At 43.3% G+C, this 16034-nt stretch overlaps 1 protein-coding gene across 1 annotated transcript in view; it reads left to right on the plus strand.

Annotated features, from left to right (window-relative positions):
* Positions 1 to 16034, plus strand: part of sti (citron rho-interacting kinase sticky) — a 421549-nt gene that overhangs the window by 243088 nt on the left and 162427 nt on the right. Inside the window, exon 25 of the mRNA XM_080286239.1 lies at positions 14298 to 14502. Within this exon, the coding sequence (XP_080142365.1) occupies positions 14298 to 14502 (205 nt within the window). The remainder of the gene's footprint in view (positions 1 to 14297; positions 14503 to 16034) is intronic.

Here is a 16034-nt window from a genome sequence, read left to right on the forward strand (position 1 = left end):
GCTTGCACCCAGGTGAGAGTGAACAGAGGTTTGAGTGATGAGTTTTCCATAAATATTGATGTACATTCAGGATCAGTTTTAAACCATTATTGTAGTAGTAGTAGTTGTTCCCTAGGCAGTCTGGCTGAACAGCCCTGAGTCCCTAAGGAAAGCCATGGCTGAGAATGGGCTTTCCCATAGTGCTCTTAAGGAGTGTATGTGGTGTTGTTGGCATATGTGATTGTGTCCAATGCAGTCTTCCATATGTGCTTAAGAGTATGGGGTGCTGTGCTGCATCCTGTACAGGCATCGGTGACAGAGTCATCCAGCCTCTTCTGATAACTCAAGAGGGCTGGATGATGCACACATCTCAGCCTGGCCAGGTGGACCCCGTCCTCACGAGGGAGATAAGATTCAGAAGGTTGAATATTAGGAGGCAGTTCGTGCAGCTGTGTGCTGTCTTTGAGTGACTGAATGGAGCAGCAAGTGATTTGAGTATGGATATGCTTCTGGAAGCTGATCTGAGGCGGGCAAGGGGGGAGAGATGACAGTATTTGTGTATGATATCGTGTGCTGGGTGTTGTTTTGATGTTCCTTGGTGCTTGTGGATGTGCTGCCATGTAGTGTAGTGGGTGGTTTGGGTTTGTGGAGGCTGCGGCGAGAATTTGGGTGTCTCTCATGTCTAGATGATTCTTGACTTCAGGGACTTTAGTTTCTTGGTGTAGATGGTCTGTGGGTGTAGTAGTGGTGCAGCCTGTGATTGGCCTTGTTCTGTATGGTCTGTAGAGTGTTGTAGTGTGTTTTAGTGAGGTTAGAAGCCCAGGCAGGGCTTTCGTAATTCATCACTGAATGTATATACTGTATTGTTTGTATACTGTGGTGATGGTTTCTTCGTTGTGTCCAAATGTTGTACAGGCAAGTGACCTCAAGGCATTGAGTCTTGGTGTTAATTTCTCCTTAATGTGTATTATTTGTTGTTTAAATGACATTGATGTATTGTAGGTTACACCAAGGAGTTTGTGTGTGTGTGTGTGTGTGTGTGTGTGGTAGGGGAGTGTTGTTTATGGTGAGATGTGGAATGTGACTCTGTTCTGTTGTCCAGCTTGTGAGAAGGGTCACTGTAGATTTGGCTGGGGCTGTTTTGAGCCTGTTTGTGGTGAACCATTCATGTAGTGTGTTGAGGCAAAGTTGGAGGATGTGTGCGGCTGTGTTTGTGTTTTGGTGTGTACATGTAAGTGTTTTGTCGTCCCCATAGGAAGCTGTGTGTATTTGTGGTATGTGGGGTGTGGGTATGTCATGCATGTATAGGTTAAAGAGAGTAGGGGACAAAAACAGATCCTTGGGGGATGCCATTTGTGAAGTTTCTGATGTTCGAAGACTGACCAGCAAATGTTACATTTGCACATCTGCCTGCTAAATAGTTTGCCAGCCATCTTTTTGTGTTATTGTGCATGTTTGTGTTGAATATTCTGTTTGTGAGGGTGTGGCTGGGGATGGCATCAAAATCTTTGCTTATGTCTAATGTGACTAGGAGTGTTCTGTGTGGTGGCCTAGCTGAACTGATGCCATCAAAAACTCTCTGTGTAAGGTCTGTAAGAAGAGTGTTTGTGGAGTGTGGTGGCCTAAAACCATATTGTGATGGGGCTAAGGGGGTGTGAGGTGTAACTAGTTGTAATACCAGTCATTCAGTGACTCTAGAGGGGGTGCAGAGGAGTGTGATGGGGTGGTGTGAGGATGGTAACATGGGGTCTTAGTTGGGTTTGGGGATAGCGATGATTATGCCACGTTTCCAGATGTTGGGTATTATGTTGTGTGAGTAGCTGTAGTTTGATATGTTGGTGAGTGCATGTATGCCTTGTGGTCCAAGATCGTTTCATTTCGTTTTTAAAGGCTCCAACATGCTTGCATGCGTCGGCCTTGGTCACCTAATGGCAGCTTTCCACACTGCACGATCCATTGCAGCCTCCCTGTTCAGTCCCTTAACCCTGAGGTCACACTTAATAACCTCGTCCCATGTCTTTCTCGGTCTACCCCTCATAACTCCACCCCCAGTGTTAACACTTCTCACCTTCCTTACCCAATTATCATCCCCCATCCTCTCCACATGTCCAGACCATCTCAGTCTACCTCTCCTCATCACAACACCAATACACTCCAGTCCCATCCTACCTCTCAACTCCTCCATCGTAAACCAAGACCCCCCAGACCTTGCACACAGGGACGCACTACACATCCACCTAATCATTGTCATTTCTGTACGTCTGAGCTGGTGAATATCCTCCTCCTTTACTGCCCAGGTCTTACTACCATATAGCAATACACTCCTAACACATGCTGCATACAAAGACCCCTTAGCATGTAGGGAGAGCCCTCTCAGTGTCAGAAGAGGCAAGAGCTCCCTGAACTTCTTCCAACCACTTCTCATCCTAGCCACAGAGCTGGCTCCAGCCCCACCTCCAGCACACAACATGTCTCCCAAATAACAAAACTCATCCACACACTCAAGAGATTCACAAGCAAATTCAATCCTTTCATGCTTGACAATCTCCACCTGCTCTCCCCGACACACCGTACACATAAAATCAGCATTATCTCGCAGTCTACCTCTGATACCACTACATCTCTTGTGCATCCATTTATCACAAACACCGCACAAGATAGAATTACTTCCCACACCCGTATGGCAAACTGCACATGGCCACTCTCCCTCGTCTTTGACAGTAACGCCACCAACCCTAGAGATCATCACTTATGTTTTATCTGCCTTTACTCTTAAGCCCTTGTGCCCCATAGCATCCCTCCACTTCCTAAACCTTTCCTCTGCCTCCCTTTCGTTCACTGCAATCAACACCAAACCATCAGCATACAACGTCTCTCACGGGAGTCCGTTCCTAAAGTCATGTGAGAGGGCTTCAAGTACTGTACCATGATAAACAACATGGGACTCAAAACTGACCCCTGATGCACACCAACATTCACGGAAAACTCATCACTCAAATCTCCATTCACTCTTACCTGGGAACAAGCACCCACATACATAGCCATAACCACCCTAACCAGCCACTCCTCCAAGCCAGGCTTCCTCATTACCCACTTCACCATCTCTCTCGGGACTCTGTCAAATGCCGTTTCCAAATCAACAAAAACAAAATACAGATCCCTTTTCTTACCAATATCTTTTTCTTGAAGCTGTCGAACAATGAATATGGCATCAGTGGTCCCCCTGCTTGGCATAAACCCAAACTGCATCTCATCATTATTCACTCTTTCTCTAATCATACCTTCTAAAACTCTCTCCATTACCTTCATTATCTGATCTAAAAGCTTTATACCTCTATAATTTCCTCTTTCCTGGGCATCACCCTTCCCTTTATACACATTTACAGTTACAGTCTTCAGCCAATCATCTGGGACAACACACTGATAAATAATCATATTTATCAGGTCAGTGACTAACCTCACCCCTATATCTCCTGAGGCCTTCAACATTTCGGCAGATGTTTTAGGTGTATGTTGCTTATGTTGTCTGGTCGACAGGCAGATGAGTGCTTATGGTTGCTCATGATGTGCATTGTCTGGTTGTAAGTGAAAGGTGCATAGTCTGGGTCTGTGGGAAACTGTCTTTTACGTTAGATGAGACGTCGGTCATTGCAATGGGGGTTTAGATGGCTGACATGTGAAAAGTGATTGATGAGAGTGTTTGCTTCTTGTTTGTTTGAAGATATGGTGTCTGTTGTGATGGCAGCGTGTGATTGTGTAGCGTTGCTGTTGGAGAGTGTGATGCTGTTTAGTGTTTTGTAGAGTTTGCTGGTATTTTGTGATCAAGTGTTAGGAGATAATTATTCAAATTTGGTATTTGCTGTTCTGATATTTTATTGTTTATTTGATTGTTGAGTTCTTGTACTTGTTGTATGGTGTCTTGTGTATGGGGTGTTGGGGAGTGTTGTAGTGTGTCCCATTGACTGATGAGGCCTTGAATTTCTGGTGTGAAGTTAGGGTTGTGTCTTTCTGTTGCCTCTAAGGGTGTGTCTTTTGTCTGCATTTTGAGTAATTGTATTGAAACTGTGCACAGCAGTGTTGATGTTTGTGGTGGATGTACTGTTTAATGTTTCAAAGTTTTGTTCTGTGTCACTTGTGAAGGTCTCCCAGTTGGCTGTCTTATAGTTAGTGTATGTGTGTCTGTAGCCAGGTGGGGTGATTCTGGTTTTGGTAGTGATGATGATCGGGAGGTGGTCAGAGCCAAGGGTTTTGACCACTCTCCAGGATTTTGTGGGAGCGAGGTTTGGGGAGCAAAAAGTGATGTCTGGGGATGATGGGAGGAAGAGGGCTTGGTGTGGGATATGGGTATGTTGATGGAGATTATTGAGTATGAAAAGATAATAGGGATTGTAGTACCAGCCCTCAGTCTGTGTCAGAAACCCCTATTGTTTATCATAGTGCTTGATCTCCCACATGCCTTCAAAACTAGACACCAATGGGAGGTGTACAGTGATGAAATGGTGTTGATCAGGGAGAAAGAGAGGGTAGTGGAAGAATGATTTAGAAAGTGGAGAGATGGAGTGGGTACAATGGTTTGAGAGGAAACAGAGATAAAACAAAAATTATCATATCTAGGGCATGTTGCATTGCTGTCAAAGTATTGGAAGTGTGGCTATGCACAGTTTACCACAAGTGTGTGGGAAATAGCTCCATCTTGTACAGTGTTGTAATAAGTGGGTACATAAGATATATCATGGTATTAGAGGTAGGCTGTGAAATGCAGTTGATTTCATGTGTCGCAGTCTGTAGGGAAGAGCATGCGGAGACAGAGAGATGGGAAAGGATTGGCCTTGCTGGAGAGTCTCATAAGTGTGTTGGGGTTTTTTGTTATTTGGGGGACATTGTGTGTGCTGGAGTTGGAGCTCGAGCATGCTTGGTGGCAAGGGTAGTTGTTGTTGTGCTACCCTAGTCTATCAGATTGGGCAGGCCCACAAACTAGAGACAAGCAACCGCCTCTGCAGGGCTGTCCCGTGCATTGAACCACTATTCCCATGCAGCTGACAGCAGCTTATCACAGCATTTGTGAGGATTAGTGTGGAGGTTTGGTTCTTGGGTAGAAGCTGCAATTGCGTCTCTCCACCCAGTTAATGGGCACCGTAGTTGGCTCCAAATCACCCCATTATTTGGTTATGTGGTTGCCATCCATCATTGTAAATGGTTTCCTGAGTCACAGGAACCATTTGGCTTGTCACCTGAAGTGGAAAGTAGAGTAATAAATAGTGATGGAAAGGATGTGAGAAATAGGAAGAGAGGACACACACAGAAAAAGAATGATAGACATGAAGGACGAGGAAGGCAGCTCTGCACTAAGTGAGTGGATGATGGGTGCCCCCACCTACCACCAGGTGTCTTGAGTAAGGAGTGGTTGGAAGAAGTTCAGTGAGCTGTTGTCTCTCCCAACATTGAGAGAGGTTTCCCTCTGTGCTAAAGCATGTTGGGAGTGTAATGTTGTATGGTAGTGAGACTGGGCAGTAAAGGAAGAGGATATTCATACACTCAAACATAGAGAGATGATTAGATGAATGTGTAGTGTGTCCTAGAATGACAAGCATGAGGGATTAGGACTGCAAATGAAAAGTTGAAAGGAAGGGTGGGACTTAAATGATCAGTATGCATTCTGATGAGTAGGGGTAGATTGGGATGGTTTGGGATGTGGAGGGAATGGAGGATGACAACTGGGTACAGAGGGTGAGAGGTGTGAACGTTGAGGGTAGAGTTGCAAGAGACATGCCAGAAAAAACTGGGATGAAGTTACAGAGTTACCTTGGATATATGTGTCTGAACAGAGAGGCTACTAGAGATTGAGAAGCTTGGAGAGCTGCTGTTAGGTGACCAAGGCAGCTGCATGCACTCATGCTGGAGCCTTTATGAATGAAATGAAATGAAGAATGTAGAATGGAAATATAAAGATTCACGAAAGATGTAGAATATGGAAGTTGACTAATTGGATTGTGGAAAATTGTGTGCCTAGACATTGGCAGTATGTTTTTATAGACAATATGGTTATGCTGTACAGAGAGAACCAGGTATAAACATGGTGATGAAGAACCGGGTATAAACAGGGTGATGAAGAGGATATATATGAGTGAAATTGAAGATATGAAGAGGTACAGTAGTTCAAGAAAGTGGATTAATATGGTGAAACTTTGTGGCAGTTGGGTGTGCTCACTATCCACTCACTCAGTGTGGTGCTGCTCGTGGGTGACTGTCCTTTTCTTCCTTCCTTCCTCTTCTATCCTTCTTTCCATCTTTCTTTCCTCTTCCTTCTGTCTACGTGTGACTCTACACTGAGTGACAAGCCATGCAGTTTCCTTATACTAGGAAATCATTTACTATGCTGGGTGGTAACCATATAAGCAAATAATGGAGCCTGGTGGTTTAGTGGGTAAACAAGGTGCTCCAGTCAGATTGAGCTGGAGCAGGTTTATATCCAACAGGTGGTTGAAGTTTATTGCTCATGTATTGCCACTTAGGGATGAGCGAGGCTGGTCACTGTCATCTTAAATGTCAGGACCAACTTGCCTAGCCCTGGGCATATGCAGCTTTCTCTCTTCTCTTCAGATTTTTCCTGGATTTGATGCACTGCATAGATTGCATCTGTTGTTCCTTTTCCTGGCACGTATCGGAACTGTTGTTCACTAATCTCTGTTTTCCCCTTAACCTTTTCTCTCTTATTCTCTCCCATATTTTCATTGTGAGTTACATCAGCTTTTTACCCCGATAGTTCCCACAATCTTGAATGTCACCTTTTTCGTTACAGATCAGTAGTATCACACTTTCTCACCAGGTCTCCAGTATTTTCTCCTGCTCATATATCTTCTGCATTAAATCTACCAGTGCATCAGCTCCATCTTCTCCCAAGCGTTTCCATGCCTCTGCTGGTATTTCATCTGGTCCCACTGCTTTCCCATTTTGCATCTTTTTCAGTGCTGCTTTGACTTCTTACTAATTTCAGATGATACCCTCTCATTTGGCATCCCATCTCCAAAAACTCTCCTCTCATTTTCCTCATTCAGTGGCTTCTCGAAATGCACTTTCCACCTTCCTTTTATGCCTTCCTCTTCCCTCAGTACCCTTCCCTCACCATCCTTTGTCTGCTTCATATGTGTAAGATCTTTTGTCACTATGTTCCAACTTTTCCCCAGTGCAAAAATCTTCTGTTCTTCCACTGTTAAAAATTAGAGCTGGGTCAGTATTTATCACAGTTCTTATGATTTTTCACAGCCAAGCACTCACATCTCCCAAATCTTTCACAGTTGTGAAAACTTCCTAGGAGTTATTTACCAGCACTCTCAGAGAATCTCACACCTGTGATTATGAATACTCCTAGGACTTGCTTGTGAGTGTGAAAACGTGCTACACTTAACGAAAATGGGCGACATGTAGGTCGTCAAATAATCTTGTCTGATGGTTATTTAGTACAAATAATGGATAATTAATTCAACTAAGAGTATTGATAAGCACATCTTGACTTTATGAAAAAGTTTCTAGAGAAGGGAAAGAAGTTGTATGCGGCCTTCTTGGATTTGGAGAAAGCATATGACAGGGTGACTAAACAAGGATTGTGGAAAGTATTGAGAATAGATGGAGTAGGTGGGAAGTTGTTGAATGCTGTGAAGAGTATGTATGATGGTGCTAAGGCTGCAGTGCATGTGGATGGTGAACTGAGTGAATTTTTCACTTTGAAGGTTGGATTGAAACTGAGATGTGTCATGCCTCCATGGTTGTTCAATCTGTACATGGATGGTGTAATAAAAGAGATACAAGGTAGGGCAGTGGATGTTGGAGTGGCCCTAGTGAGAGAGGGTGGTGTTTGGAAACTGCCTGTACTGTTGTTTGCAGATGATACTGTGTTGTTAAGTGAAGATGAAGGGGAGCTGCAAGGGATGGTAGATGAGTTTGGGAGAGTGTGTAAGAAACGGAATCTAAAAGTGAATGTAGGGAAGAGTAACGTGATGTTCTTTAAGATAGGTGAAGTCAGTGAATGTACAGTGAGGTTGGATGGTGAGGAAGTGGAAAATGTGAGTACGTTTAACCCGCAGTGTCCCATCGACGTTCTTTAACATCCACACGTTTTGCCACTGCCAATCCCGTCGACGTACATAAACACGAAAAAGTTGCAAGGTCCCTAATTTGCACAATTTTCAATTTTCGCAAGTGATTTTTGGTACGTATACACGTGACACCTTCCTCTACAAGATGCCAGGCAGGGACAATACCTTACCCAGCATGACCTTCTCCCCCCCCTGCATGCCATTGTCTCAGCAATTCACCTGTTATCAGTGACCTGGCCAGTATAGCCATGTCATGCCACGGTACGAAATTCAGGGCCAGAGTGATTCCCCAATCAATGACAATATGGAGGACAAACTTTACATAGCATTAGAGGAAGAAACAGTTAGAAATGATGATCAGGTAATGTGGCAAAAAAAGGTCAGGTATTAGTGAGTGAAACAATGCTTATAATGCCTATATTACTGCTTGAAAACCAATATACTCTTGTATAAATTCGTACCAAGTAAATAAATGAATACCGTTTATGAGTGGTGTGAAATTGTTATCCTCCCATAGAACTCGTTTTCTTTGGTGCCAGCCTGATAGAAAACCTAGAAAGATAAGGAGGTACTCCTACCTGTATCGAGTACTTTAAACCTCAGGTGAGCGATTTCTCTATGAATTTTCGATGTTTCTCACCAAAAGCGAAGGTTTGAGCCAAAAAAAAAAAAAATTCCTAAAATGGTCGGGATTGGGGGGAGTCAGTGGTGGAAAAGTGGTCGGGATGGGGCAGGTTAAGTACTTGGGGAGTGTGATGAGTAAGGATGGAAGTTTGGAGGGTGAAGTGCTTGAAAGGGTACAGCAGGGAAGAAAGGTTGCTGGTTCCTTGAAGGCAGTGATAAGAAACAGGGAAGTGAGCATGGAAGTGAAAAAGTTACTACATGACAGTATTGTGATACCAGCTCTAACGTATGGAAGTGGAGCTTGGATGTTGTTGGAAGGACACAAGTCAAGAGTGAGTGCTGTGGAAATAAGTTATTTAAGAGGAGCCTGTGGAGTCACATGGAGAGACAGGCTGACAAATGAGAATATAAAGGAGCATTGTGGTGTGGATGTGGATGTGATAGGAAGCGTTAGGAGGAACACACTGAGGAGGTTTGGCCATGTGGAGAGGATGGAGGGTGAGAAACTGATGAGGAGAGTGTATGTGAGTGAGGTGGAGGGGGGGAGAGGGAGGGGGAGGCTGAGGATGAGATGGAGGGATGGAGTGGAGAGGTATATGAGAGAGGGGGGGTGTTAGTTGGGAGCAGGACAATATAATGGCAGGGGACAGGGCGACGTTGAGGTGATTTGTTTATGGCTACCTCGTGTGGGATTGAGGCGTCAGGCAATAGATAGATAGATGGATGGACTTTATGTTGATTTTTTGAGATTTATCAATATTTATATTCTACACCCTCCGCAAAAAGTCTTGATCCCATCACCCCTCTGAGACCTATGAAAAACACATTTAAGGTAGGCTTAACTCCAACCATCTCCCGAGTTAATCCAGCTGTTAATGTACATCTGGCAACACCCTGGACACTCCCAGACTCACTGATGCACGAAACTCGCCAGTGCTGGCCGAGCTCTTGCTGTGGGAGGATGTATGCTGTTGATGCTCTTGCTGTATAAATTCTCAGTTTCTTCCCTACATCTTACTAGTGTTATACTTTCACCAGACATATTCCAAGATGCCTGGAAACTTGGAAAGTTCTTAAGTGATGTAGGAAAGTCAAAAATATTAACTGTGATAGGCGAAAAAGTCACTTTAAAGTGATGTTTTCGCCTATCAGAGTTATGTTATGTTGAAGTTTTCTAGCTAAATATAGGAAAGTATCAAGGTTTTTTGCGGTGGGTGTAATATACAATTATTATTGGCAGCAACATACTGTTTCCATCTGAATGTTTCACGTTTGTGTACTCACACACAGAATAAGCAGTGATTATCACCACAGAAGCATATGTCACTTCACTGTGAGATGGATATGCAGAACTCTTTCCATCTCCAACCACTTGCTCCTTCTTATTGTTGGTGTATTATTTTAATATTCTTACATGAATCAGTAAAACTCGAAAACCCGTACTTCACTCTGTTCTGATCATTGTGTGGCATAACTCAACAAACCAAGCAAATAGCAGGCATTGTACTGTAAAAAGAGCCGCTATGAATAAGCATCGAGCTGTACTGTGTACAGTACTTATAACAGTATGTTGTAGACCTGTCAGATGTGTTCTTAATGCTACGTGACTCAGTATTTTAGTCACATCCAACCAATGATTTCTTCCACCCTGTTTGGGAATACTTGTACCTCAGTGTCATTGGTTTAGAGAATGATGTAAAAGATGCATATCAGTACATCCATAAATTATACTTATTAATTTAAGAATGGATTTATGAGAAAAGTAAACATCATGTAATGCTATTCATTGTTACTAAAATGGAAGAACTGAGTGTAATACATTATACAAAAGCTTAATGAAAATAGTTAATGAAAAATATGGAATCTTTAATGAGTGATGAAAACATTTCTGTTACAACAGTGTCATGCACTGTTCAAAATTGCCTTAGATTTTACAATAATGGAAGACCTGTGAGCTGAAGGAAATGTATTAAAGAAATGCAATATGAAAAATTACAAGCAGCACGACTCTACAAGGGCGAAAATTCTGTGGATGATGGATTCGTTGTTGTTTTAGTCGATCGGCCATCTTGCTTCTCAAGCGCTTGTGGAAACTCCCAAGTGCATGCGACAACTACCTGCCATTCACAACTGGAACCCCGAGATGTGAAAATTCACAGCACTTGTGAGACACAAGTTTATGAACATTCACACGACTTATGAATAGTCACAAGGAATTAGGAGTCTTGATAAATACCGGCCCTGATCCACTGCTCTTGTTTTTGCCCTGATCCACTGCAGTTTTAGCTGCTTTGTTTGCAGTTTTTAGTCTCTCTTTATCTTCATTCCCAGTGCTGTCAAAAATCTTCTTCACCTCATTCTTCTCTTTTACCTTTTCCTGCACCTTCTTATTCCACTACCATGTTTCCTTATCTTGTGGGAGGCTTTTTCCAAATGTTTTGGCCAGCAGACCTTCCCACACCTGCTTAATTATCCTGCTGTTTTTCTCCCACTATTCATTTACAATCTTTTCTGGTGTTATTTCTCTCAGAACGCTAGTTCCAAACTCGCTCTTTAGCTTCTTCTCTTTCAACTTCCGCCATTTAATTTTTGCAGTTCCCTGTTGTTTCCCTCTTCGTTATCCTCTTGCCTATGACTTAGCATTCCACCACTACCAGCCTATGTTGTGCTGCCACACTCTCACCATTTATCACTGTACAGCTCACAAACAAAACTGTCGGTAATATTGTCTGTATTTTTCATCATAGATGCACATCACATTCCACTAACTACCAGGTGATATGGGGATGGAAAGCCTGCATTGTGTGCATTTCTCCAAATGCTTCATTCATGCATTTTCATCCCACATTACAGCTGTAGTTCATTAGCTTCTAAACTTTCATACCTTGCTTCGTCAATCACTTATTTGTCATATCCTTGAGGTGGTAGGAAGGGACACCTGTCATCCACGCACTGGATGTAGTACAGCCTACTTCTTCTTTCATGTCTCATTCTTCTGTGTCTGTGCTCCTCTCTTCCTGTTTCTCCCATCCTTCCTGTCACTGTTTAATACTCACCTTTCCAATGCAGGTGGCTCTACACTGTATGACAAGTCTAATGGTTTCTTGTAACCCAGGAAACCATTTACAACACTGGGTGATAACTGTATAGCCAGGTAGTGAGATCATGTGATGGCTACTATGGTGACTCTGTTAACTGAGTGGAGAGACACAAATATGGCATCCACAACAATGACCAAACTTCCATGCTACTGTAATCCCAGCGCCACGCTCTGGTGAAGTTGTGTCACCCACATGGGAACATTGGTTCATGGCATGGGATGAGCCTGCAGGGATGGTTGCTTGCCTGCAGTTGATTAGTCTGCCGAGTCAGACAGACTAGGGTAGCACAACAACAACAACAACCTTATCCATGCATGTCATCACACATTCTATCCATTTCTCAAGAGACTTCCTTACTCCACATATTTCATGAATGATGGTAACAGAATCTGCTGTGCACTTTTGTGGATGGCATGCTGTGAAATTATACAAAGAGAGTGAAATTTTCATAGCATAAAGTAACCAAATTTTGGCACCTGGTGGTTTATGGGTAATTATGGCACTCCAGCCAGATTGAGCTGGTGAAGGTTTATATCCAGTGGGTGGTTGGGGTTTATTGCTCATGTAATACCACTCAGGGATGAGTAAGGCTGGTCACTGTCATCTTAAATGTCAGGACCAACTTGCCTAGCCCTGGGCTCCTACACTCCTTATGGGGCAACATAGGATTGGATGATGAATGAGTGAATGAGTAATTTTGGGATTGCCAGCTTTAAGAATATGACTTGAGTGATGATTTATCGTATGGAATTTTCCTTACACAAATTAGCAAAAGTATTAAGTCCTCACCCTGCCCTAGAGTGGGAAAGGAGGTCTGGATGATGATGATGATTAAGTTCTAGATCTGAGAAGGCCTATTAAGAAATGTGAGACCAGAATGATGATGGTATATTGGTATGTAATTTTTCCATAAGACAATGGTAGCAAAACTAATCGTTTCATTTTCATTTTTAAAGGCTCCAACATGCTTGCATGTGTCGGCCTTGGTCACCTAATGGCGGCTCTCAACGCTGCACGATCCATTGCAGCCTCCCTGTTCAGTCCCTTAACCCTAAGGTCACACTTAATGACCTCGTCCCATGTCTTTCTCGGTCTACCCCTCATAACCCAACCCCCTATATTAACACTTCTCACCTTCCTCACCCAATTATCATCCCCCATCCTCTCCACATGTCCAAGCCACCTCAATCTACCTCTCCTCATCACAACACCAATACACTCCAGTACCATCCTACCTCTCAACTCTTCCATTGTAAACCCAGCCCCTCCAGGCCTTGGACGCAGGGACGCACTGCACATCCACCTAATCATTGTCATTTCTGTACGTCTGAGCCGGCGAATATCTTCCTCCTTCACTGCCCAGGTCTCACTGCCATACAGCATTACACTCCTAACACATGCTGCATACAAAGACCCCTTAACACGTAGGGAGAGCCCTGTCAATGTCAGGAGAGGCAAGAGCTCCCAGAACTTCTTCCAACCACTTCTCACCCCAGCCCCACCTCCAGCACACAATATGTCTCCCAAATAACAAAACTCTTCCACACACTCAAGAGATTCACCAGCAAGTTCAATCCTTTCACGTCTGACAATCTCCACCTGCTCACCCCGGCACGCCGTACACATAAAATCAGCATTATCTCACAGTCTACCTCTGATACCACTACATCTCTTATGCACCCATTTATCACACACACCGCACAAGATGGAATTATTTTCCACGCCCTTGTGGCAAACTGCACATGGCCACTCTCCCTCGTCTTTGACAGTACCGCCACCAACCCTCGATATCATCACTTTTGTTTTATCTGCATTTACCCTTAAACCCTTTTGCCCCATACCATCTCTCCACTTCCTAAACCTTTCCTCCGCCTCCCTTTCATTCTCTGCAGTCAACACCAAATCATCAGCATACAACAACTCCCACGGGAGTCCGTTTCTAAAGTCACGTGAAAGGGCTTCAAGTACCATGATAAACAACATGGGACTCAAGACTGACCCCTGATGCACACCAACATTCACGGAAAACTCATCACTCAAATCTCCATTCACTCTCACCTGGGTGTGAGCACCCACATATATGGCCATAACCACCCTAACCAGCCACTCCTCCAAGCCAAGCTTTCTCATTGCCCACTTCACCACCTCTCTAGGGACTTTGTCAAAGGACTTTTCCAAATCAACAAAAACAAAATAAAGATCCCTTCTCCTACCAATATATTTTTCCTGAAGCTGTCGAACAATGAATATGGCATCAGTGGTCCCCCTACCTGGCATGAACCCGAACTGCATCTCATCAATATTCACTCTTTCTCTAATCATATCTTCTAAAACTCTCTCCATTACCTTCATTATCATTATATACAGTCTGGGCAGGCATGATGGGTGATATTTGACTCGGGTGATCATAATTATGACCATGACATGATGACAATAGTGATGATGCAGTGTATGTAATGATTTGCCACAATACACATTATGAGAAAATATCATGTTTTAGGTCAGGGAAGGCATGTTGGGAGAGTCATTATGTGCGTCTTGGAAGAGATGGGATCCTGATATACGACCACGAGCCAGAGGGAGAGATGCAGCCCACTGCCCGCTTCTCTTTCAGCACCCCAGCTGCCACTACCTGTGTTATGTCAGCTGTGGCTAGGTCTGAACTGCCTGGTACAAGCACTGTTGACCTCCCATATGTGCTTAAGGTGAGGCTGGTTATCTGTTTTGGGTATACAGCAGACCCTCACTTTAATGAACTAATTGGTGAAAGCCAAGACTGTTAAAGGAGATACCGATAGTCCGTTATATCTGAGGGTCCCCCCATGAGGTGGGACTTAAAGCACATGTACGAAAATAATTGAGTATAGTAGCATATTCTATTACTAAAAATGTAAGCTATACCCATTTTACACTAATTTGGCCCATAATTTCACCCTTTTGCAGCTTATTTCATATCCTTGCCAAAGCACCTCTTCTTGACTCATACAGCATTGCTATACAGTAGTCTGTACTTACAGCGTAGCAGTTATGATGGGGAGAGGGCAACTTCAGGCCAGGTTGGAGTAAAAAGAGCAGGAGACACATGTATTATGTCCCATTACACCTCATTTAACGGACATTGCTCGTTATAGCTGGTAAAAGTTTGTCAGGCTTTGTGGTGTCTGTTAATCCGATATCTGTTATGCTGGGGTCCTTTATAATGGGGGTCTACTGTAATAAAGTCTTTGTTATAAGTTGCCACCCACCCCATCTCTCTCTCTCTCTCTCTCTCTCTCTCTCTGATGTGCAGAAGAATTGCCTACCAATTTCCATTCTGCCTTGTTAAGCTGATATGCTAGTTTCTCCTAGTATGCAGTGAGAATTGTACTGTATTTAGAAAGTTGTCATGTTTTAGAACTCATCCCATATAACAAGAACTGGCTGTAGCAAACTCTCTCTGTAAGTTTCCTTTTCAGTATCTTATCGTGTTGTTTATTGCTTTAATCCAAGGACATATTTTTTGACTTAGGCTACCACCAAATGATTTTACCAAGTTGGGAAGGACCTTTAGTTGTGAAAAGGTTAATAAGGGCTGCATCAAACTCCTTCAGTTTGAAATGTTTCTTCTAAATTGAATACGGTAGTCTATAGGTAGCAAGAATAAACTAAAGAATGGTGTTGTCGCAGGATTGAAGGTTTTAAGCTTATGGCTAGTAATTACAGTAATCCCCGTTAAAGTACCACTGCTACCTATAAAGGTGATTAACGAAGGACACAACATCAGTTGTTTGGAAAAAATTGTGGTATTCCGGAATGACATCCCTGGCTTCAAATGACAATTGCCTGCTTATTTGTTGTTCAGTTTCTCTGTTTAACGTTCAGTTGGGATGTCTTCATCATATAGTGTCCTGTATGCGCTTCAGCTGAGTTTGGTGATCTGGGTATTTATCAGTCTGTTTACAGTCAATCCTTGCACAGTCCCTTGAATCTGGTGACTCCCCCCCCCCGTATTGGCAACTTTTTGCAGGTTAGGAGAATTGAAGTAGATACAAACTTCATGAACCATTTGCTACTAGAGATCCTTCCTAAGATTAGTACATTGTTTATAGGAATCAGGAATAAACCAAGAAATATGTCACCAAATGTAAGGAGTTAAAAGTCAGTAATGTGTGCAGGCAAAATGCTACTTAACCCGAGACGTCCCGTCGACGTATGGGTACGTTGCAACATTTTGGATTTGCCAGTCCCGTCGACGTAC

Source organism: Coenobita brevimanus, chromosome 110 (genome assembly GCF_032717465.1).
Source record: "Coenobita brevimanus isolate Jiangsu-jjx chromosome 110, ASM3271746v2, whole genome shotgun sequence".
Classification (NCBI taxonomy): domain Eukaryota; kingdom Metazoa; phylum Arthropoda; class Malacostraca; order Decapoda; family Coenobitidae; genus Coenobita; species Coenobita brevimanus.